At 44.7% G+C, this 25,940-nt stretch overlaps 1 protein-coding gene across 1 annotated transcript in view; it reads right to left on the bottom strand.

The window, feature by feature from the left end:
- Positions 1-6,435: 6,435 nt before the first annotated feature.
- Positions 6,436-25,940, bottom strand: part of LOC135542067 (calcium/calmodulin-dependent protein kinase type 1-like) — an 83,366-nt gene continuing 63,861 nt past the window's right edge. The window contains exons 3-12 of the mRNA XM_064968697.1: positions 16,616-16,747; positions 13,800-13,874; positions 13,012-13,150; positions 12,383-12,509; positions 11,966-12,041; positions 11,705-11,817; positions 11,151-11,229; positions 10,890-10,977; positions 10,549-10,696; positions 6,436-10,148 (exon numbers count right to left, since the gene is read on the bottom strand). Coding sequence (XP_064824769.1) covers positions 10,045-10,148; positions 10,549-10,696; positions 10,890-10,977; positions 11,151-11,229; positions 11,705-11,817; positions 11,966-12,041; positions 12,383-12,509; positions 13,012-13,150; positions 13,800-13,874; positions 16,616-16,747 — 1,081 coding nt within the window. The 3' untranslated portion in view covers positions 6,436-10,044. The remainder of the gene's footprint in view (positions 10,149-10,548; positions 10,697-10,889; positions 10,978-11,150; positions 11,230-11,704; positions 11,818-11,965; positions 12,042-12,382; positions 12,510-13,011; positions 13,151-13,799; positions 13,875-16,615; positions 16,748-25,940) is intronic.

The following is a 25,940-nucleotide window of genomic DNA, read 5'->3' as shown; positions in this document are numbered from 1 at the left end:
ACTGACTTGCCTAGTAAAATAAAGGTAAAATTAAATTAAAATGTGAAATGGTGGTGTTAACATGTTTCACTTGTGAAATGTAAGCTCAGCATGTAAAACAGAAAATTTAACATGTGTTTTTTGTAAGGGCACACTTCCTTGGAATCTAAGGGTGACGTTCAGAACGTGGCTATATATAGTTTACTTTCCCCAACTGCTGCTGGGACATGGCTGCTTAGGGGGAACCTGATCAGCCTATTTCAGGATGATATAATTCATACAGGGCTTCAATCACATCTGTGGGGAGGTGGGAGGAAGAAGGGTTCACATGCTGATCTCTGTTTCTCAGCCCAGTGTCAGCCAACTGTCATTCATCCTGGCCAGGCTGGTGAGGTAATGGCAATCAGATCTCCCTGTCTGCTGGACTGTGGACTGTGGACCCGGAGGCCAGAGCAGCTTCAGAGAGTCAGAGAGGAGACATGGGACTCTGACCGGTCACATTGAACTCCTGACCATGTGCTCATTCCCAACCCTCCCTCGCCCCCCTTCCTCCTACTCTCTCCCTTCCTCCCTCCCTCCCTCTCTCCCTCCCAAACCAGGTCAGCAGGTTCAGACACATAGAGAGGAAGAGAAAGAGACAGAAAGAGATAGAAAAGAGAAAGTGAGAGAGCAACACAGCAAGGGAAAGAAGAGAAAGGGAGAGAAACATTGACAGAAAGAGAGAGTGTATGATGGATGGCAGGAAGAGATGGCCAGCACATTTGACACACTGCTCTCTGACCAGAACTTTGGGAGGACCCGACATTAGCAGAACTGTGAATCCTTGTAACTGTCTCCTTGTAACAGACATGGAGAGAAAGCAATCCTTAAAAAGGTGTTGTTGTCTGCCATGAAGCATCAATGTGTACACACCAAACGTGTTATCCCACTGTTGCTACTAGGATAAGCATGAGTCATTCTGGATGAGACCCTGGAAAAGGATTCAGGATTCTGGGCGGAGCACGCCCGAGCTTGTATGTTGACATCAGCATCAGCACCTGATCTTGTAAAATGTGGTCATGTCCAGTGTGAACTATAGTTACCTCTTCCGTCCTGTTCAGGGACATTATGCCATATTAATTATTTCCCATTTGTATTGGTCCATCAATGAAATCTATTCATCTACAATGCCTATTCAACTTTATCTTCAGACTGTTACAGATTTGTAATTTGTGATAAATACCCGGCCAACTGGCACATTGAAACACAGGAAGCATGGTAGAATGATTAAAACAACCACTTCAACACGGATCTATTTAGATCACAGAATTTAGAAAAGTCCTAGAGAAACACTGAGAAACATTCTGCGTATTCTAAACACACACACACACACACACACACACACACACACACACACACACACACACACACACACACACACACACACACACACACACACACACACACACATACACTATTTGCTCATTCATGCAGCTCCTCCTCTGTAGCTCTCCCAAAATGTCTGTGTATTTATGAGACCTGAACGCCACATAAATTCTCCTTCACAGGACGGTTGGCAGCAGCACCACTTTTCCCATCCCAGGCCTTAAACCCAGAGCACCTCACAGACACACACACTCACTCACTCACTCACGCACGTGCTCTCACACACACAATGCACCCTCTCACAAACAGTGGGTCGTCTGTCTGGCCTGCCTTTGTGAGCGCTGATCGGTTCGGTTCTGGGAAACTCTCTCTTTCCTCTCTCTACATCACCAGTAAAAGCTCCCCATGAAAAAAGTTCTGAATGGCCTGTAGAAACAGAACAATGTGAAGACAAGGTAATGGAAGGATTCTGTGTGGGCTAGGGTTATTTAAACACAGATATCGTAAATTAAGATGGATGTGACTGTAAACGACAGAGAATGTTTGTTACTGTCTAACGTGTTTGTCACAGAGGAAACATCATGTCAAGACTAAAGTATTATAACTAATTACATTTGGCATTTGCTGTTGATTTACACTATACTAAATGTGCACATTTTAAAAGGTATTTGCATGACAGCTAAATGTGTTTGTGTGTGCATATTGTATGTATATGTGTGTATAACCCAGCTTGTCCAATCAATGAGAAGGTGTTCCTGTCTGTGTACACATTGCCCCGGGGAACTCAAACGACCCATGGCCCTGAAATGCCATTCTCTCTCTGGTCCTTTCATCCATTGTTCCAATGGAAGCATTCTGAGAAGAATCCCATTCTAAAGACTACGGGTACGGAAAAAAACACTCATTCATAATTCTCTTCCTCACCCTCTCTTTCCATGATCTCTTCACAACCTCAATTTTTCCCCTCTATTTCTGACACTCACTTGGGAGCTCTGGGCTGTCTGTTTGCCTGTGTATGTGAGAGTTTTGTAATAATTCCAGTGTTCATAAAGAGTCGGGTTTCAAACCTGTCAGTAATACAAATAGCATGTGTCAAGTGTCTGGCAGGGTTTGATCTACTCTGATGGGACATCGACCCCTGAAAGTGGAAAAATAACCCATTCTCCTGCGCTCACTCTCTCTCTCATCCATCTGTTTTGACTGCAACAAGTAGTTTGATAGATGGTTTCTGTTTACCAGCAAACATCCGCCTGCAGACAGATAGACTAGAATGTAATCAGGTTGAAAAATAAATGTGTAGACTGACAGACATACTCATCATAACAGACAGGCAGGCAGATAGACCGACAGAGAGACAGTTCACACATTTTCCCAACTCCCTATTCTCCTTTCAGAAACCTACTTGTAAAGGTTCTGGATTTATTTTGGATCCAACATCGGACTGCTGACAGTATCTAGGCCAATTTAATATTTTTTTGTCTATACAAAAATGAAGAGGCGCATTTATTAATGAGAAAGGTTTTCCGTTCACAAGCCAGCCTTTTTCACTGATGCTCAGGCACCTTGCAGAGCATAACGTTCCAGGTTTCGGACCAGGAACCCATCTCGTCTGTATATACTGTTTTCTATACTATTCTACTGTATCTTAGTCCGTTCCGCTCTGACATCGCTCGTCCATATGTATATAGTCTTAATTCATTCCTACTTAGATTTGTGTGTATTGGGTATACAGTATGTTGTGATATTTGTTAGATATTACTTGTTAGATATTAATGCACTGTAGGAGCTAGAAGCACAAGCATTTCACGAGACACACAATAACATCTGCTAAGCACGTGTATGTGACCAATACAATTTGATTTGACTTGATTTGAAAACATGACCTTGTCCTGTTCGACGGCCCTGTGAACACACACTGGACACACCCCGTGGTGACTTCATAGTACCCTCTGGGGAACTGAGGAGGCGTGACTGCGCTCTAACCAACCTCTATAAAATAAGCATAAGATATTTGTTTGATGGGTCAGTGAAGTAAATACACATTTGCATATTTAGGGTCATTTAGGATTACAGTTATGGTGGTAGAGATAGAAATATAGAACCAGTGCCCAGGCACTTTCAGTCCCCAAGTGTAGATGGACACAGGGGCACATGTAACTCCCGGCACCGCTGGCAGACACGGACCCAATGTGGTGCTGACGACAGGCGTATAGGCAGTTAGAAGGACATGGTGTGTGTGTGTGTGTGTGTGTGCACACCATGAAACATATCATATATTCCAATACACTCCAGGCTCAGGCCTTTGACATACTCTGAGCAAGATTGTCATGTTCTGACCATAGTTCTGTTATTTTATTCTTTGTTTTAGTATGGTCAGGGCGTGAGTTGGGGTGGGCAGTCTATGTTTGTTTTTCTATGTTTGGTTTCTGTGTTTGGTATGGTTCTCAATCAGAGGCAGGTGTAGTTAGTTATCTCTGATTGAGAATCATACTTAGGTAGCCTGGGTTTCACTTTTGGCTTGTGGGTGTTTGTTTTCCGAGTCAGTGTTTGGTGCCACACGGAACTGTTTCGTTGATGCACGTTATTTTGTTTTATTCTAGTGTTCTGTTGTTTTTCGTATTAAACATAATGGACACATACCTCTCTGCGTTTTTGTCCGATCCTTACTCCTCCTCAGACGAAGAGGACGATACCCGTTGCAAAGACAACAATTGGATATTGAATAGTAACAGTTCAATATAGAAGCAATAAAGGCCTAGTGAGCAAATTTTGTGAGAGAAAAATAACATTATTTATCAGCAACACTACTTCCCATTGTCACGCCCTGGTCTATATTTATTATGTTTATCTTAATTTATTGGGTCAGGCCAGGGTGTGACATGGGTTTATTTGTGGTGTGTTTCGTCTTGGGGTTGTGTGGGGTGTATAGCATAGTCATTGGCTGCCTGAGGCGGTACTCAATCAGAGTCAGGTGATTATCGTTGTCTCTGATTGGGAACCATATTTAGGTAGCCATATTCTTTGTGTGTTTCGTGGGTGATTGTCCTTAGTGTCCTTGTTCCTTGAATCTGTGTTAGTTTTCACTAGTATAGGCTGTTTCGGTTTTCGTTACGTTCTTTGTTTTGTCGTGTTTGTATTTAGATTCGTGTTACGTTTTTTCATTAAACATGGATCGCAATCTACACGCTGCATTTTGGTCCGACTCTCTTTCGCCTACAGAAAACCGTTACACCCATGGCTATGAATGAGTGGTCATTGGTCAGAGTTTATATGAGCTCCAAGGTCAAATTCTCAGGTCAAATCTTCAGTCCATCAGGTGAAACCAAACACATTTCCCATGGGCTTACACTATGGTGATAAAGTATTCCCTGTTAGAAAAGGTTTAAGGACTTTACTAACGAAAGAACAACGGAGGGAGCTGAGGGCTTTCAAATAGATTGTGTCACTCCAAAACCCCAACCGTGAGATCCTGTCTGAACAGTAGAAGATTCAAGAGGAAGTCTTAACTGGATATATCCACATGTTAAATGGGGGAACTGGGAGGTGGGGCAGCCGTATTGTGGGGGTTAGGGTTGTGGTTGAGGGTTAGGGTTAGGATGTGGACATGAAGCTAAGGGTAAGAGTTAGGTTTATGGCTAGGGTTAATGCCGAGGGTACAATGTATTAAAGACCAATGGAGGGATCGGAGAGTCCTAGCAAGGGCTTAGGAGCTTTACTTTTATTGTCCCTATTGGTCAGGTTGGAACTAGGGCAGGTGAGGTGGCCTCTGTTTCTCTCTTCCTCTCAGTCTCTCTTGTTGTCGATCTGTCTCTCTCTCCCAGACAGGAGGAATGCTGGGTAAATGAGGCTGTGGCGAGATGAGGCAGGGGAAGACTACTGCAGATAGACAGAAGGAGTCTGGCAGTCTCAGAAGATAACTCACAGGGAAGGAATTATGGTGGTATGTATTGCCAGGAAAATTTTACTGATTGAAAATAGAGAGTGGGACGATGTGGATTTGTATTAATTTTTTTAACCTTTTATTTAACTAGGCAAGTGAGTTATGAACAAATTCTTATTTTCAATGACTGCCTAGTGGGTTAACTGCTTTGTTCAGGCAGAACGATGATGAAGGTGAGAGAGTGAAAAGATGCAGAGAGGTAATGATTGTTACGCAGAGATGTAGGGTTAGGTTGAGACCGCACAGAGACTGGATGGGATCCCACTCTCTGGTTCTACCCAAGGTTCTCCCTTCCCTAGGGGGCCATTGAGCAGTTTGCATTATCTGAAATTAAATTGATTTGTTGAATTATCACTTGATTTTGGTGAGTCACCCCACTCCCCTTAACTCTCCTTCCTTCTTCTCTCCTTACTCTCATCATCCCTCTGTACTTCGGATTCAGCTTCCCAGCTGACATTAATCTAGGGTTTTAATCCAAGCCAGCAAGTCTCCCCATCCCTTTAAAGGGGAAGAGAGATGTGTTTCAGAAGGCTGAGGTTAGTGGGGTATAAACCACTAACATCTGAGGGAAAGTTACATGGCTGGTAGTTATGCAGGAAACCTGAACATCCAAACAGCAAAGAAAGAATATATAATAACGGAGTGCGTACTGGCGTCAGAGAAGTCAGGCGCAGGGGAGCGAAAATTTACAATGGTGTCGTTCCATAAACATAAAAACCACCGTAAACAGAATAATCAATGAATGGGGCAAACAAAACCCAGTATCCACCAGCATAACGTACACAAGCACTACAATAAACAATTCTGGATAAGGACATGGGGGAAACAGAGGGTTAAATACACAACATGTAACTGATGGAATTGAAACCAGGTGTGAGGGAAGACGAGACGAAACCAATGGAAAATTAAAGGTGGATCGGCGATGGCTAGAAGGCCGGTGACGTCGACCGCCGAACGCCGCCCGAACCAGGAGAGGGACCGATTTCGGGCGGAAGTCGTGACAGTGAGTGAAACTTGAATGAATTCACTATCCTGGTGCACTTTGTCTGCAACGACAGCATCATATCAGACTTTTAGGACACAGCCTGAGTATCAAGTTGGACTTCAAGGACCAATAAGCTGTAAAGCAGGACACAGTTAGACAGACAATGCATAGACAGAGTAGTTTTAATATACCATCAGTTTACAAATCAGTTCAAAGTACAGTACAAATAATTAGCTTTGATACTTAACAATACTCCGCAGTTAATATTCAATAGCTCACGATGCATTGCATCCATGCATTAGTATAGTAGCTTTTACAAAAAAATACTATATTATATACTTCACTATGCATACACATTTTCATTTATATAATGTACTTCCAATAAAAAGCTAAATACACTTTTCTTATCAAAGGACTTGTTCAGATTTTTAATTTGGAGTAAGCAAATGTCAATGTGTAAACTCATCAAATAAACATCAGCTATCAAATAACCATCACCTATTTAGATACAGTGAAGCCCTTCATATACATTTTGAATACAGAACGTTTACCACTTGAGGTAAGGCTAGAATGCCTTCTTGTGATGTGCAAATGTGACAATAGCGTTCTCTCTAAAATACCTCTAGTCTTCATCTACTATTTGGCTACAAGAAACTGCTAAACTATGCCTAACTCTATCCTCTAGAACTGTCTGTTTCTATTCCTTCACCTCTCTCTATCCCTCCTTCTCCTCTCTCAGTCTCCCTCTCTCTTTATTTCTCTCTACTCAGAATGAATGGGTTAAAGCCCTGGGCAGTGGACATAGAGGGTTACCTACCTCCTCCTATCTGCCCACCCTTGTTCGGACACTCTACCCTCACACACTCTAGGGACATTTTCACTCTACCACAAACAACTTCACTATCCAAACAAATTAGTGGAGATGAAATAGAAGATAAAGCCAATAATACATTTTAAAAAATTACTCACAATTGTTACTGTTAGTCACACTTGAAGATATGACAACTTGCACTGCCCTTGTCTGTGTCCACATGTCAAGCATCCAATTTGGTGAACGTAATTTATCGAAAATAAAACATCTGTTGGTATGAAGATTCCTAATTTCACTATACTGTATACAGAAAAAAATAAGTATTTTAATGTGTGTAGCTTGTGCAGTGTTTTCACAATACATGTTTTATTCTCTCTCACACATTTTGATCACATCACACAGCAATTGCACAGGCTACAGTTAAAATTGTTAAATGTATTTTACAAATGGCACTCACTCTATTACCGTAGTTTAACAAAGGAAACAATCATAGAATCAAACGATACATTCAGGGGGAAAGCTAGGGTTGGAGAAGTTAGCCTCTCTTTTAATTTTCAGAACATCACTGAGCAGAAAGAGATCAGTCCCTGTCCTCCACTATATCTGGAAGACCTCAACATGTAGTCAGTCTCATTGGTTTCCAACATGTCAATCTCAGTTCATGAAACCAAATGTTGGCACCTTTTTAGTGATTAGCCATTAACACTGTACTAATTTGACTTGAAAGACATTCCTTAATGAAAATGGCACTAATCTTAGTTTAATGAATGTCTCTTTAAAAAAATAACTGACGGGGCCAGAGTAGACCATTGGGTACACAACATTGAGAGCAAGACTCAATCAAAAGGTCTATGTTGTGACAGCTCAATATCAACAAGCGGAACAGCAGAGCCATTGATCAGAATTTAGAACCAACACACTACACAAAAGCCACTAAAACAGTAAACGTCAAGGCAAATTTGTGTCAATCATTTAGCTTTCAATGCAATGCAGGCTATGGCAAGTAGGTCTGTAGAGTCAATGCCTGTGTGTTGGACTAGCTAGAGTGAGGACAGAAAGGATGTCCCTCTACCCTCTAGTCTCATGTCGCCACACATCCAAGTCTTGTTCACTTGGCTATTGAAATGAACGTGAAGAAGTCCTAAATCTTACTTACAGTAGGAGCTACAACCCACTGGACTGGTAATTTAAACACATTGTACCCTTCTCATCAGAGAATTCTATCAAGTCAGTATGTGTTTATTAAAAGTGTGAGCATTATATGGCAGCTAATTTGAGTACAGTAAACGTATGAAGATGATGGATTGAATGTAAACTGAACTGTTGAAAAAACAAAGGAACAATAACAAATGAGTAAAGTGAAATTCTTTGATATAAAATCCTGCATTCTCTTTTAGGTAATCAAAAGTACGTTCTAAATGACCTTATAAACTGGGTTGTTCAAGCCCTGAATGCTGATTGGCTGACAGCTATGGTATATCAGACCGTATATCATGTGTATGACAAAAAGTTTATTTTTACTACTCTAATTACCTTGGTAAGCAATAAGGCCCCTCGGGGGTTTGTGGTATACTGTATTGCCAATATACCACGGCTAAGGGCTGTATCCAGGCACTCCACGTTGCGTCGTGCATAAAACAGCCCATAGCCGCGGTATATTGGCCATATACCACACCCCCTTGTGCCTTTTGCTTGTGCCTTATTGCTATGATGAGTGAGAGAGAAGAAATGATGAGGTGAGACAATGAGATGTATATTTACATTCTTTAATTCAAGTTCTCTCTGTACAGATACAAAGGCTTGAAAAAATGAAGTATTAACTAGTACTAAGAGGAATGGCTATGTATGTAAGTCTATCTCCAGGGTATTACACTTCTCAACTGGAAAAGCGATCTGGACAGATCTGGACCGAGGTGAAAGTCTGTATTTAACGATAGAATTGCCACATTGAAATATATACAAACATACAACGATAGAAATTAAACAGCCGCTAATGCTCCTTCAACTGTGCAGAGATATAGAGACGTATCTTCAGATTTCTAAAAGCCACCAGAAAATAAACATTTGATACTGTTCTAAAGGCAGCATAGAGAAAAAGTCCCTGTGCTGAATTTGTTAAAATCAGAACGCCTTATTCTGTTACAAGCCTGTGGTGGGAGCACAACCACAAACTTACAGTTGTGAAACACAACCATGCTGAGAAAAAAAGAAGAAAGAACAGATCTAGCTAAATGCTGGGTCTACTGTATACTAGCCCAATGGATGGAGTATTCTCACATTGATTATCCAGATGTGGTATTAGGTGAATGCTTCTAGGGCTACATTTATATATAAAAAGAATATTAAGATACAACAAAGCCATACAAATGTAATGCTGAAGGACTAAATTCATTAAGGTCATAAAGATGTGTATATGCAGTACAGGAACTATAACATAACGATTACCACCATACACGATTTTGCAATAGACTCTTCACGCTATAAAACACCTGCCGCCAACATGCAAGGGGACCTGTCACCTCATCATGCAGAAATCATTCATGGATTCTGTCAAAGTGGAAAGACAATGAAGATAGAAAACACCATGCACATAAATGCAGAGATATAAAAAGCAGACGCACATTTTAAAAGGATGAGTAAAACCCTGTCCAAGCTCTGTCCCGCTTCCAAAATATATGAGCCAGGATTATTCTGGGCACCACACCTATCTTTCTCAATGTTCTCCTCCTTTCCTTTCCTCTATCCTCTCATCTCATCCTACGCTCTCACCCAATCCGTTCAAATTACCTCCTCTGTTGACATTGAGTCCCTCCTCCCCACCCTGGATTCTTAACCTGCCTGCCCCTCCTGGTGGCGGGTTGCTGGAACAACTCTGTATTTCTGGCCAGACAAGGTAGTTCTCTGGTCTCCAGAGGTAAATGGGAAAGTCATTGGTTGGCCTCGCGTGGCCTGGGTGTGCAGGGATCAGACCCGGCTGGTTGGATGGCAGCGGTAGGTGCAGTTGGAGAGGTGGTCGCGCTCCGCCCCCCCATCAGCACTCTGGGAGCAGCCCCCCTCACACGGAGACTCTGGGGGAGAGAAAAAGAGAGAGAGAGAGAGAGAGAGAGAGAGAGAGAGAGAGAATCACCACACATAGATCTGAAAACTCTTCTACACTATAAATCTGCCTCTTATTAGCCTTTTTCAGCCTGGACACTAGGCAAGGATTACATATCAAAGTGTTACTGAGTGAGACAGTGTTTTGAGACGTGCGTAATCCTGAGCCTAATACACTGTGAAAGGGACTGGTTATTTTCTGGAAACATACTGTACCTAGCAACAAGACCCACTGGGGATGAATGAACAAAACAGAACAGCAAAATTAAGTATTTTTCACAATATCAAGTCGTGTCTCCACAGATTTGAATAAGTTTTGCTACACTTGAATAGTCCTAACTTGTGTGGTGTGGCGGTGCTTGACCCACTGACCAGTGGTGTCCTCTGTTTCTGTGGCCTCAGACAGCAGCAGGTGGGCTCTGAGAGGGCTGGGCAGGGTGGTCTGACTGGCGGCCTCCTGACTGGTGCCCAGCTGCAGACGCCTCATATGACGCACCACCGCCGTGGCATTAAACGCTTGCTGCAGGGCAGAACATTTAAATTAAGATCAGAATTTTGAAAAGTGATACATGATAAACGCCATAACAACTTTACTGACTTAATAATAGTCCGCTGAATACTGCAGCATCTTTAGTATTCTACTAATATACTAAACACAGCACACCAGCAAAATTGTATTTGCATTTTGACGAGGACCAAAATAAGTAACTCACCCTCCACTTGCTCTTGGCAAAGTTCTTCCTGATCTGAGCACTGACAGACTCATGGATGTTCTTATCTAGAGCGGTGTCACCAGCGATCCTGAGGGACAGAGAAAGACATGAGGAGGCAACTTCTGCTGGTTGTCACAAGAACAGGTGAACACTTGGCAAAAGTACACATTTAGTCGATTATTCTCGACATGATAAAGTCGCGTTGTGTGTGTGTGTGTGTGTGTGTTTGTGTATTGTGACGGAGAAGATGGTGTTCACTACCAGGGGTGCTGCAGAGCCTGGTCACATGTGTAGCGTATCCTGGGGTCCTTCTCCATCAAGTGGACTATGAAGTCTTTGGCTGAAAACACAGAATGAAAATTCATATATTTAACTCAAAGGTAATGTCTTTTTTTTTTAAATACATTAGAAATATCTAATGATGCTACTTACACAGAATAAAAAGGTAGCTGATGCAGAAAAAGACTCTTAGGCTACTACAGTAAAAGGAGCTTCACTGCAGCAGAAACACTGTCCAGACTGACTTGACAGTAAAATACATAAACTGGCCATGTGCCTTTGGCCTGACTTCAGAAACTCCCCACAGGACCATGTACTGTACCATGACCCCCAGAGCTCTGTGTAATGGTGATCTCACAGGGCCTCAGTGATTGTTCTATGGCCAGTGAGTGTATTATGGTTAATACCATCACTCACACTGACAGCTTGGCAGGAACACTCAAACCATAACAAACCCCAGACCAAGGTAAGTCATTTACAATAATATGAAACTGCTGACAAACAGAACTAATAATGACAACATAGGTCTACTGAACCTGAGTCAGAGATATCGTCCCAGTAAGGAGAGTCAAACTCATATTCAGCCTTCAGAATCTGCTCAAAAAGCTTGGCGTCGTTCTCGTCATAGAACGGAGGGTATCCACACAAACTGCGTCAGAATAAGAGCACAAAGGCATCATGTGAGAGTTAGGGAATGAGTTGATTGTTGAAAATAATGAAGTGGAAACTAGTGTAACACAGTAAGACTGGTAGGAGAAAGACTAAAGTGAAAGAGCCAGTCCAACCCCATGACTCACAGGATGTAGGCGATGACACCGATTGACCAACAGTCCACCGCCTTGCTGTAGGGTTTCTGGGCCAACACTTCAGGGGCTGCCAACGATAAGAGAGCAGTGTTTTCATCAGCATCATTACACATCTAGCCTGACATGATCACTGGGTGTGCGCTTACTCTCAAAACAGAGGGCTCTTTTCAATCTGTATTGCTGAAGCGATTGTAGCGCTATAAATGTAAAGGTCATTTCCTATTGAACCGTTTACAGTGAGTGCAGTCTCCGCTAAAGCGGGAACAATGCCTTTTAATTTAAACCATGCTAAAATGCTGGATTTCCGCAATGCGGATAGAAAAGAGCCCTAAATCATAGAAATCATGCTCTTGAAACATAGACAGACACACACAAAGGCATGTACTGATCAGTACCAGCCCTCCTTACCCACGTATCCTGGTGTTCCGCAGGCTGTGGACATGACACTTCCAGATCCCTCGATCTTCGACAGGCCAAAGTCACTGATCATGATCTTAGAGTCCTCTTCCATACTGTAGTACAGAAGGTTCTCCGGCTGGAATAGAAGACAGAGCATTCAATCAACTTTATTGTTCACTAACATTTTATAAACAGACACACACAAACTGGGGAAATAATTTGTTATTCAAACTAATGATCAATCAGTTTACACGCTGCTGAACTGCCTGTAAACAAATTATCTCATTAGAGGAGTAAAGATAATTAATCTAATTTAAAAGGCACTAAAGAATGTTTGGGACAAAGGCATCATGTGCCTAGGCAACAAACATGTTCCATACTATAAGGTCACCCTTAAACCTCTAGTAATTTGTAATACACGAATCGCAAAATAGCAAAATGGTTGAAATTCAAAGTTGCAATTTTCATAGCACACCTGGTGTCTTCATCTTATAGAGTGGCTATCATACATACAGTGTTGTGACTATTCAGTCATTGGACAGAAAGAAGAAGGTAAATGTCTCCAGTGTTAAACACTGAAATCTCCTCTTTCACTGTCATACACACCACCTGACCCTTGACCCCTAACCCAGACTCACCTTCAGGTCGCGGTGTACAATGCCCATGTCATGGAGGTATTTGACAGCGTCCAGGATCTGCCGGATGAGTTTGCTGGCATCTTTCTCTGTGTAAAAGCCCTTCTCCACTATCCTGTCAAACAGCTCCCCACCAGACACCCTGGACAGAGAGGAGGAAGGCGTCTGACGTACACCTGCTCAGTATGTCCATTTAACTTCCTGCTATATGCCTACATCACCACTAGGTGGAGGCATTGCTTCTTCCTAGATGAACCCACCACTGCTCTCTGTGTATCAGCTCTAACAACAAGCTAAAGCCATGTCATGCTGCCTCCCAGAGAGAGAGAGAGAGAGAGAGAGACAGAGAAAAAGAGTGAGAGAAAGAGGAGGGAAGGAAGGGGGGGAAGAAAGAGAGGGATAAAGGGGATTTTTATTTGTGCGAACCCCTAACTGTTCTTTGGTTATATCTGAATGCCCTTACGGCAGTGTTGCCAAAGTGAACACAACCCCCCCACCCCTTCATCTCACTACACACTGTTTTCAACAGTAAAAGCAATCTCTATCTCTCTCACATACCACTCCTTCTCTTCTCCTGTCTGTCTGTCTGTCTGTCTGTCTGTCTGTCTGTCTGTCTGTCTGTCTGTCTGTCCAGAGGAATACTCTTGAAAGTTTTCAAACTGAAGGCTGCCTCTTCACAAGGCAGAGAGTGACTTGGTTGAGGGACAGAAAGGGGTAACATGGGTAGAAGGAGAACAGAGAGAGATTAAAAGATAGAGGCAGGTCATAAAGCCAGCAGGATGATCACTCACAGCTGCATAACCAGGTAGAGGTGAGATTTACTCTCAAAGATGTCCTCCAGGGAGACAATGTTGGCATGTTTTAACCTAGAGAGAGAGAGAGAGAAAGAGAGAAAAAGAGAGTCAAAGTCACAAACATTGTACATTGCCATTAGAAATACAGAACTGTCTGACAATGTATGATGGTTAAACATAGCATTCTGTGATTTTCTCTGAGATCATTCTCATTAATTCTGTATCTAAATAAACATCATAGGGAGCACTTCATATGAACAAATACTATTTTATATTAAAAAGGTACTTTATATATAATCTCAGTTATATATAATCTTGTTTAACCCAGAGCTAAAGCCTCATGTAATTGGTCAGATGGTTGATTAAGTTCTGGGTCCATGTTAAGAGAAGGAAAGAAGAGCTCCACCCTCTCTCTTTGCAAGTTATGACAAATCTGTAGGCCAAATGTCCCCTCACCTTCGGAAATTCGAAAGATGCTAACACCTGCGAAATCATGATTTGTCCAAAGCACCGGAACTAATGCTGCCCGTTATCTCACATCTTCCATTGTATCATGACAGCTCTACGGTACCATTTCTGGTTACACAGTCCGTCGACGAGAGATTACAATATGTATGATACTAATTATCACTAAAATTAGTTTAAGCTGGAGCTAGAGTTGTGTTGCCAGTGTTGACTGTGTGGTGGCAGGCGTCTCTCTAATTGGTTGAGCAGTGTATTCTGACGCCCCCCTGAGAGTCATTGGCGTGGAGACAGAACAGAACACTGAGCAGGTGAGTCACGGCTCTGGAGGTGGCTTTCTTCCATCATCCCCATGCTGCCCACCTACAACACTTCACCTTACACTCAAAGACTGAGAAAGACTGTTTACATACACACACACCACAGACACGCACACACACACATACACACTCACTACTCACTCACTCACTCATTCTCTCTCACTCAGACACTCCTCACAATCTTCTTTACTGTCATTTTTCAATCTTTGGTTTGAGCTCAGCTTGAGTGTAGGAGCCATGAATTGGGGTAGAAAGCTAACAATGCTCCAACACAAGGCCAAATCCTCCTATGACTACAACAGAGTAGCTCTTCTATCAATAGGTGTCTCTCTCTCTACACCAAAGTATCATGGCACAGCGCAGGTAGAATACATTACTTTCCCCTTAAGCTACTGATAGTCCATCCATCTGTGTCACTACATTTTGAGATGGCAGGCACCCCAGTGATGACAGACACTTGTCACACTGGTACGACTCGGAGAGAGGCCAAAACAAAAATGGAACCGCACCGCAGTATCAATTTTGTATCACGTGTGTTCCTATACCCTGTCTGAAACATTGCTGCCTGGGGAAAATTACAACACATTATCATTGGCAGGAATCCAACTGAGACAAGAGGGAGATTATAAAAGCCTTTCAATTTCATTATGGTCTCTGTAAAGTGTTTCATTGAGTTGAGAGAGTGAGCAGAGGTAATGAATTGCTCCATGCAGGGGCTGACTAATGGTTTTGTGCAGGACTCTGGGGGGATACATGCAGTACACTACAGTAGGCTAAACTATAGTAGAGTAAGGGAAGTTATAAAAGGTTATCCTTATCTCTCTCTCTCTCTCAGTAAGAAGTAAGAAACTGTCCCTCTTATTTGTATAAACTTGATTAACACTTTGCCGTGTGATGTTACAGATCAATGTGGGACCATGAAGAGGTTTGTAGGGGCTTGGGGTTGATTACAGACTGTTAACAAATAACTATCCACAACCCTTCCCACTGATACCAACTACCCACTATATTCTACACTGTTTTTTACTTCGTGCTGTCTGATGCAACTCTGGGTGACTCAGCAGCTTTGTCTTGTTTCATTGCCTTAAAAATCCTTGCTCCAGCCAAACGCTATGCCACGCCCACAGACTTTAGTTTCTTCTCCTCCCCAGCGATTTCTAGAACGCGAACACATTCTAACCATTCTGATTGGTCCCAGAAACTGATGGATGGGCCAGAGCCAGAACACAAAGCGGCATTTTGAAAATTCGTCAATGGCTTTGATACTCTGATTGGTTAGAGATGATCCGATCGCTGATGACTTTGTTTTGTATAACACCCTTAATTTTGACGTCACCACAAATGACTTCAACGATGGCAGCCTCGGACTGAAGTATGTAGCGAACATAGAGCAGAGGAAGAATTCATTTTGAGTTGTCAGACAAGTTGTTTCATGGGTGCAGTAGAGATGTCCTCTAACAGATGTTTTACACCGTCATTAAGAGGCAGCCATCTTGCCTTGAGTAATTGGGTAAACAGACAGACAGAGTTCAGAATCTCACTTCAGGTTTCTCTGACAGTTCATGACCTCATGGGAATACACTAATGGGAAGAGTAGGAGGCTGTGTCACTACTAGAAGAATGAGGTGATCTGCAATGAAAATGTTACAATTCTGGCTTAATTTGGCTTTTAGGAGTTTAAGGTCTCTCTCTGTATCTCTCTCTCTCTTTCTGTCTCTCTTTCCTTCTTTCTCTTTACCTCACAATCTCTCGCTCATCCCCACATTCTCAGCTCTAGAAATATCCCTGTATATTCACTAGGCCTCTGTGTCTCATGTAACCCAGGTAACAAGAGCACTATAAATAGCTTAAGCCCCTCTAGTTTCATAGTTTCCGGCTTAGTCCGTAATTCCGCAGTTTTAAAGGGAGGTATTTTAACCAGACTGTCATTACTGCAACTGTAGTCAATTTCTGTCTCAGAGTTAAATCACTTGCTCCCCTAACATCAATAAGCAACAAGGGAGTGTAAATGTGTGTCTGTTCATCACTCACTTGTGCAGGACAGCGATCTCATTTTCTATGCTGTTCTCTTTGCCTTCCAGGGCTTTCTTAGGGATGCATTTGATGGCCACCAGTTTCTGTGTCCTCTTCTCTTCCGCTAGGACCACCTCAGAGAAAGCCCCCCTGAAACACAAAGACAGGTCAGCCAAAGACATCACAGACCGCCAATCACATCTTATTCACATCATTTTTCTCAGCAACCATTTTAATTAGTAATCCAGGCCATCCCTCTAAGAGACAACAGAGGAAAAAATCATTGTAAAAGGTTATGAACCAGAAAGAACCCAGCTCTACAGTTGGAGTCCGTTGTCCATTCAAACCATTCTAAATGTTACTAAGAGGCCTAGATACAAGAAAATATTTTCTTAATTTCTCCTCTAAATGAATACTGAGGAAACTAGACATTTGCCTGGGAGGATATTGGTTGGCATTACTATGTACAGGTATATTATCAGTGCTCCAGTACCCATTCTGAAGTCAGTTGAGCAAGATCTGGAAAACCTCGCAATCTTGTCTCAACAAGCAGGGGTTACAAAACTGGTTTTTGCAATTTTACCCAAATAAAACAATTTTCTAGTCTCACTAGATAAAATATACTTTATTTCTGTCCAGATTCTAAAGCCACAGTTGGCCGTGACCCAGGAGGCTTTTGCCATGATGCTGATGCATCATCTGGGAAACACCATAGGTCAACTCATGAGAGAGATAGACACAATGAAGAATGACAGAGAGAGTGGGAGAGTGGCAGAGTGAAAGAGAAAGAAAGTGAGAGAGAGAGAGAGTGAGGATGTTCCCCAATGATGGAAAACGTTTGGGAACCACTGATCTAACTACTGTGGAAACGGAACCCAGCTGCAACCCAAGGGGACTGGCCACAGCCCACCACTTAGGAAGCACTGTTCTAAACGGATCATTATGATTCTGGGCCCAAATCTAGCCCTGCATCAGGGGGTTGGAGGTTACCAGTTCAAATTCCTCTCTAGAATCTGGGGCAGTTGCCATTCTGAACTATGAAGCCACCAGGAGGGACCAGGCTAGAAATGGCAGAGAGGGCAAAAAAAAGACCCGTGATAATGACGATAATGGATGATGATAATGATAATGTTGATCTCATAAGCTTGCCAGACTGTTTCAGGATTAGTCAGCTCTATTGACAGTACCACACGCTCTCATGTGTCAATGTGTTCTGTTTACTCAGAAGATACGTAATTACAGACAGTAAACATGATCTAGTCTAAACAGTACATTTAGATGTATGACTGATAACGATGCCTTAGAGAAAGATTTAATCATCTATAAGTATTTCATAACCAAACAACATCGATCGCTCTGATTAAAGCAGAAAATCTTGAGGGATGTTAAGAAAACAAGTCTATGCAGTATGATGACTAATTCATAAGAACAGAGCAAGTGGTTTTGGTTCAGTGACGTGCTGTGGGCCTTGGCTGAGATGGAGCAGAGCAGAGTTGTGGATGTGTTTACTGAGCTGATCCTAACAGGATGTTCTTATCAATCACCAAGAGACACAAGTCCGGGAAGACGCCTGGCCCTGATGCTATTCAACACTAAACTGTCTCAGCATACTACTAATATCAGCAGACAGAGCCTCCTCTGAGATAGACACTATCCAAACACACAGCTATCACAACAGTTCACAGCTGTGCTCTTCTATACAGACTACGGTACTAGTCAACCAGTCAACTAAACTAACATTTAGTCAACAGTATTTCAGTCAGTCAACAGTTAAAACAGCCAAATGTTCACATAGTCAAGCGTCCTAGCAGAAATGTATTTTAACAGCCAACTGTACCTTCACAGTCAGTCTCTAAAATCAACATTTTGCTTCTGAGCTTCTGAAGACAGTCTGTCACTATGCTGACAGTCTAGTGTCCCAACGGAGCCTTAAGATCATCACTGTTTGAAACAAAAACTTTTACATAAGAATAGCCAGGCAGGGTCCCTAGGGGAGGGAGTAAAAAGTACACTCAAAGCCAATTTTATTGAAGCTTTAGTCCCAGTGAAAAAGTATTGTCCTCTAACACTGTCACACCCTGATCTGTTTCACCTGTTCCTGTGATTGTTTCCACCCCCTCCAGGTGTCGCTTATTTTCCCGAGTGTATTTATCCTTGTGTTTCCTGTCTCTCTGTGCCAGTTCGTCTTGTATGTTAGTCAAGTCAACCAGCATGTTTTTCCTGTACTCCTTTTGCTATTCACTTTTTTGTTAGTCTTCCAAGTCTTGACTCTGGACTACTTTCCCACTTGCCTGCACTGACCGTGATTCTGCCTGCCCTTTGGTACCTTCCAGACTCTTAATTGGTTTTGTCCCTTTTGCTTGTCCACAACCATTCTCTTGCCTTTCCATATTGGATTAATAAATATTAATATATTGTAAGACTCCAACCATCTGCCTCCTGTGTCTGCATCTGGGTCTCGCCTTGTGTCGTGATAGTACGAACTGGTCATGACAGTCCCAGCAGACTTGGACCAGCTCCCTGCAGGGAGCCACCATTGGGAAGCATCACAAGTTTCTACGGGGCCTTTTGGAAGGGCTCAGTTCCTTGACGGAATGCCACGACCATGGGTTAAAGGCTATTATGGAGAAAATTAGGGAGTTAGCTCAGAGACTGTCAGCCACCTCTGGAAAAACCCAGTCATTTTTTTCCCTATTTGTGGTGAGTTGGTACAGCCTATCCCATCTCCCCGTGAACCCCGCTTACCTCCTCCAGAGCGATATTCAGGGAATCCTGGTACCTGCCAGGGTTTTATTTCTAAGTGCTCGCTTATTTTTGAGCCACAGCCATCTTAGTTTTCTTCAGACCGATCAAAGATAGCGAATATAATTACGCTAATGTCAGGAAGGGCGCTCTCCTGGGCTACGGCTGTTTGGGAACACCAATCTGCCATTTACCATCATTTGGAGGAATTTATGGCAGAGGTGAGAAAGTTTTTTGAGTCTCCAGTATCTGGGAGAAAGACGGCCAGCAAACTGCTTGTATTACGTCAAAACTCCCGTAGTGTGGCAGACGACATTGCGGACTTTCGCACGTTGGCCGCCGAGATATGCCTGGAATCCGGAGTCTCTTTTCGATACTTTTCTGCACAGATTATCTGAGGAGGTAAAGGATGAACTAGCTGCTCGGGAACTGCCGGTGGACCTCGACTATCTTATCGCCTTAACCATTATAATTGATGGACGCCTAAGGGAATGCAAGAGTGAGAGGGGCCTCTCTCTGTCGACATGGATGCTAGGGCACTGGACAGCTGCTCTATAGAAGCATTCACCCATAGTACTCTTCCCGTTCAATTACGGGTTTCTTGTAACCACAGTGAGACCATACAGTTCCTCCTCATTGCATCTCCCCATGTTCCGGTTGTTTTGGGATTTTCCTCTCTCCAAAAGCATAATCCTGTGATTGACTGGACCACAAGCTCCATCCTGGGTTGGAGCCCATTTTGCCATTCCCACTGCCTTCCCCTAGTTGTCTTCATCAGGAGGTTAGCAAGACTGTGTGTCAGGATTTGGCCAGGGTTGTTCCGGGTTTTGGTCAGTAGATGCCCCCATTGTGCTTTTTGTCCTTATGTTTTTCCCTTGATCCCCATTATTATTTGCACCTGTGCCTCGTTTCCTCTAATTGTATTTAAACCCTTAGTTTCCCTCAGTTCTGTGCTCTGTTTTTGTATGTTAGCACCCTGCCCTAGTGTTCTGTGTACTCTTGTCGATTCCGGGTGACGCTCTTGTGGTATTCTGTTTTTTGTTTTTGTTTATTTTTTTGTGAGTTTCTTTTGAGGCCTTTTTGTGCTTTTCCTAACACCTTTTGGATTTGCCATTTTTTGTATTTAAGGATTTTTTCTTTATTAAATACACCGTCTTAAGTACTGCTGTGTCTGCCTTATCTTCTGGGTTCTGCTGACTATTCGTGGCTCAGTTGGTTAAGTGACTGTTTCTCACTCCGGAGACCCAGGTTCGAAACCGGGTCCTGACAGAAACACAGAGCCAAAAATGAACCCAGAAGCAGACAGTTCCCAGGACCTTTTTGCCACGCTGTCCCACCACCAGGAGACTGTCCAACGCCACGAAGCCGCCCTGGTTCAGCAAGAGGCCTTAATGGCTAGACATTCTCATCTTCTGTCGGAGATGCTGACTTCCATTAAGCAAATATCTGATCGACTTACCCCGGCAACAGTTCCCGTCCCAGTACCTCAGGTTCACGTACCCATGGCAGTTAACCCCCTGGCTGAACCTCGTCTTCCACCTCCCCAACGGTTCTCAGGTGATCCAAGTGCTTGTAAAGGGTTTCTCACTCAATGTTCTCTCTCCTTTGAGCTGCAACCCTCATCGTTTCCCACCGACCGGTCTAAGATCGCATATATCATCACCCTGCTGTCGGAAAAAGCCCTGGCCTGGGCTACTGCTGTGTGGGATGCCCATAGTTCCTGCTGTGCCAGCTACTCTGCCTTTGCTGAGGAATTCAAACGAGTGTTTCAAGGCCCAAGCAGTGGTTCTGACTCAGCCAAACAGCTCCTGACTCTCCATCAAGGTTGGCGCAGCGTGACGGACTATGCCATCCAGTTCCGCACGGTGGCAGCAGCGAGTGGCTGGAACAACGAGGCGCTCACGGTGTGCTTTCTGAAAGGCCTTTCCGACACTATCCAAGATGAACTGGCCACTCGGGAACCACCGGACAATCTCGAGTCCCTGATCAAGTTGGCCTCACGCATTGACCAGCGTCTGAGAGAGAGAGAACTCAACCGTAGACCTCTAGCCCCTATCAGTCCCAGCTCCGAGTCCCCACCTTTATCATCGCTGGCTCCACCGGAACCCATGCAGATTGGACGCATCTCCCAGGCTGAGAGAGACCGCCGGATGAGGGAGCGACGCTGTCTATATTGCGGCAAAGCGGGCCATTTCCGTTCCACGTGTCCTGGGCTCCAGGGAAACGCTCTGTCCCGTACAGACTGGGGGGAACTGTAACGGGAAACATAACCTCCTCCCATCCGTCCAACTCCCGTCTGCTCATTCCAGTCACCCTCTCCTGGGACAACCACAAGCTTCACCTTCAAGCCTTGGTAGACTCTGGAGCCGCAGGTAACTTCATGGATGGTGTCTGGGCGAAGGAGAATGGCGTTCCCTCTGAACCTCTAAGTGACCCCATGAGGGTTACTACATTGGATGGAAGCCCTTTGGGATCTGGACTTGTCACTCATGTCACTACCTCCTTGCGACTTTCAGTTTCACAACACCAGGAATTGATGAACTTTCATTTGATCTCCTGTTCCGAGTTCCCTCTCGTCCTTGGATACCCCTGGCTTCACAGCCATAACCCTCACATCGACTGGTCTGTGGGCACTATCAAGCAGTGGGGTCCTACGTGCCAAGCTACTTGTATTTTCCAGAATTCCTCGAGTTCTACTCCCGAGTCTTTAGAATTCATCGACCTGACCCGAGTTCCCGAGTGTTACCATGACCTCAAACTGGTGTTTAGCAAACAGAGGGCCACCATGCTACCACCCCATAGACCTTATGATTGCCCCATCGACCTGTTTCCGGGCACTTGCCCCCAGGGGTCGGATCTTTTCCCTATCTCCACCCGAACGAGCTGCTATGGATACCTACATCAAGGACGCTCTGGAAGCAGGCCTCATGCGTCCATCCACCTCCCCGGCGGGAGCAGGGTTTTTCTTTGTGGCCAAGAAAGACGGTGGATTACGTCCTTGCATCGACTACCGGGGACTCAATGCCATAACCGTCCGTAACCGTTATCCGCTACCCCTTATGGCCACAGCCTTCGAGCTGCTCCAGGAAGCAGTTGTTTTCACTAAGCTTGACCTGCGGAATGCATACCATCTTGTGCGGATCAGACCTGGTGACGAGTGGAAGACCGCTTTCAACACGCCTACTGGTCACTATGAATACTTGGTGAAGCCCTTCGGCCTGACCAACGCCCCAGCGGTGTTCCAAGCGCTCATAAACGATGTGCTTAGGGATATGCTTAACATATTTGTGTTCGTTTACTTGGATGACATCCTCATCTTTTCGAGCTCCCTTCAAGAACACACTAAGCATGTCAGACAAGTACTCAAACGCCTCCTAGACAGCCATCTGTACGTTAAGCCGGAAAAATGTGAATTCCATTCATCCCGAGTACAATTCCTGGGATTTGTAGTGGAACCCGGTCGAGTCCAAATGGACCCTAGGAAGGTAGGGGCGGTAGCGGATTGGCCCACCCCCAAATCCGTTAAGGATGTTCAGCGTTTCCTGGGCTTCACAAACTTTTACCGCAAGTTCAACAAGAACTTCAGTTTGGTGGCAGCTCCTCTCTCAGCTTTAACCAAAGGTGGCAATGCAAGGTTTTTGTGGGGAAGAGAAGCTGAGACGGCCTTCCAAGAACTCAAGCAGCGCGTCCTCTCTGCTCCCATCCTGATACTACCGACTACGGATGAACCATTTGTGGTGGAGGTAGACGCATCAGAGGTTGGTTTTGGAGCTGTCCTGTCTCAGAGGGGTGAAGACAAGAAGCTTCATCCGTGCGCTTTCTTCTCACACCGGCTTACCCCGACTGAGAGGAACTACGATGTGGGGATCGTGAACTCCTAGCGGTGAAGATGGCATTGAAGGAATGGAGACACTGGCTCGAGGGGGCTTCTCACCCGTTTCAAGTGCTTACGGACCACAAAAATCTGGAGTATATCCAGCAGGCGAAGCGATTGAACTCTAGACAAGCTAGATGGTCTCTTTTCTTCAATCGATTCCAGTTTATCCTCACCTATCGGCCCGGGTCGAAGAATCTCAAACCGGATGCCCTGTCCCGAGTCTACGCTCCTGCCATTCGAGATGACACGGACATGCCTGTCCTTCCTGCTGCTAAGATTGTGGCTCCGATCTCGTGGCAAGTTGAGGATACCGTGAGACGTGCTCAAGCTAGCGAACCGGACCCGAAAGGAGGCCCTGCCAATCGTTTGTTTGTCCCCAAGGCAGTGAGGACTCAGGTCCTTCTGTGGGGGCACTCCTCTCGCCTCACCTGTCATCCGGGCGTAGGTCGCACCTTGGAGTTCATCCAGCGTAAGTTCTGGTGGCCTACCATAAGAGAAGACGTTGCCACTTTCGTCAATGCCTGCCCCGTGTGCTGCCAGGGCAAATCTTCTCACCTCCGCCCTCAAGGACTCCTTCACCCTTTACCTGTTCCCCACAGACCCTGGTCCCATATCTCATTGGACTTTATTACTGGACTTCCTCCATCCCATGGCAATACTACTATCCTAGTCATAATCGACAGGTTTTCAAAGGCGGCCAGGTTCGTCCCTCTGACTAAGTTACCTTCTGCCAAGGAAACGGCTGAGTTGGTAATTAATCATGTGTTCCGAGTCTTCGGCATTCCTCAAGATGTGGTTTCTGACAGAGGTCCCCAGTTCGCCTCAAGGTTTTGGAAGGCCTTCTGCCAACTCATGGGGGCTTCTGCCAGTCTATCTTCAGGGTACCATCCGGAGTCCAACGGCCAAACAGAGAGGATGAATCAAGAGCTGGAAACCACCCTCCGATGTATGACTCGTGACAACCCGTCCACATGGTCATCCTTTATTGTTTGGGCCGAATACGCGCACAACACCTTGCGCTCCTCCTCCACTGGTATGTCCCCGCACGAGTGTCAGTTTGGCTATGCTCCTCCATTGTTCCCGGACCAGGAGGCAGAAGTCAGAGTGCCTTCAGCCTTGAAGTTCGTCAGACGCTGTCGGCTTATGTGGAGGAAGACCCGTCTTAATCTTATGCGTTCCTCACAGAGGTATCAACAACAAGCCAACAGACGTCACCGTCCCGGGCCTACCCTGCGCCCCGGCCAGAGAGTCTGGCTCTCCACAAGAGACTTACCTCTACGGGTGGAGTCTCGCAAGCTGTCCCAAAAATACATCGGTCCCTTCAAGGTTGCCAGGAGAGTTAACCCAGTTTCTTATCGCCTACACTTACCCAGATCCCTTAAGATTAATCCCACATTTCATGTTTCATTGTTAAAACCTGTTGTTTTTCTCCCCTTGTCCCGGCAGACAGACCTCCCCTCCGCCTCGTGTCATTGGAGGCCAGCCGGCTTATACCGTCCACCGGATACTGGATTCCCGCCGGGTGCAGCGGTCCTGGCAGTATCTGGTGGACTGGGAAGGCTACGGTCCTGAGGAGCGCTCCTGGGTTCCTGCCAAAGACATCCTGGACCCTGACCTCATTCGTCAGTTCAGGGTCCTCCACCCTGAGAGAGCTGGTAGGAACGTCAGGAGCCGTTCCTAGGGGGGGGATTCTGTCAGGATTTGGCCAGGGTTGTTCCGGGTTTTGGTCAGTAGATGCCCCCATTGTGCTTTTTGTCCTTATGTTTTTCCCTTGATCCCCATTATTATTTGCATCTGTGCCTCGTTTCCTCTAATTGTATTTAAACCCTTAGTTTCCCTCAGTTCTGTGCTCTGTGTTTGTATGTTAGCACCCTGCCCTAGTGTTCTGTGTACTCTTGTCGATTCCGGGTGACGCTCTTGTGGTATTCTGTTTTTTGTTTTTGTTTATTTTTTGTGAGTTTCTTTTGAGGCCTTTTTGTGCTTTTCCTACCACCTTTTGGATTTGCCATTTTTTGTATTTAAGGATTTTTTCTTTATTAAATACACCGTCTTAAGTACTGCTGTGTCTGCCTCATCTTCTGGGATCTGCTGACTATTCGTGGCTCAGTTGGTTAAGAGACTGTTTCTCACTCCGGAGACCCAGGTTCGAAACCGGGTCCTGACACTGTGGATGTCTCTGTTATCCCCACGGAATACCATGACCTCCTGGAAGTGTTTAGCAAGGCACGTGCTACTTCCCTTCCCCCGCACCATCCTTATGATTGTGCCATTCGTCTTCTCCCAGGTACCTCACCACCTCGGGTCGGTTGTATTCTCTGTCCAGACCAGAGACCATTACTATGAGGAGACTCTGGCCATTGGGGCCGTCCGTCCATCTGCATCTCCTGCCGGCACAGGGTTTTTCTTTGTGGAGAAGAAGGACAAGACCCTGCACTAGTGTATTGACTACCGGAGACTTAACGATATCAGTGTCAAAAACCCCCTACCTTTTCTCTGCTCTGCGTTTGAACCTCTCCAGGGGGCTACCATGTTTTCCAAGTTGGACCTTTGGAATGCCTACCACCTGGTTTGGATATGCGAGGTGGACATTATGAGTACCAGGTCATGCCATTTGAACTCACCAACGCCCCTACTGTCTTCCCGGCTTTGGTCAATGATGTGCTTCGAGACATGCTAAACCGGGTTGTGTTCGTCTTCCAGGACGGCATCATGTTTTTTTCCCCG

Source organism: Oncorhynchus masou, chromosome 6 (genome assembly GCF_036934945.1).
Source record: "Oncorhynchus masou masou isolate Uvic2021 chromosome 6, UVic_Omas_1.1, whole genome shotgun sequence".
Lineage (NCBI taxonomy): Eukaryota > Metazoa > Chordata > Actinopteri > Salmoniformes > Salmonidae > Oncorhynchus > Oncorhynchus masou.
The sequence above is the reverse complement of the archived record's forward strand: the minus strand, read 5'-3'. Positions and strand labels throughout refer to the sequence as shown.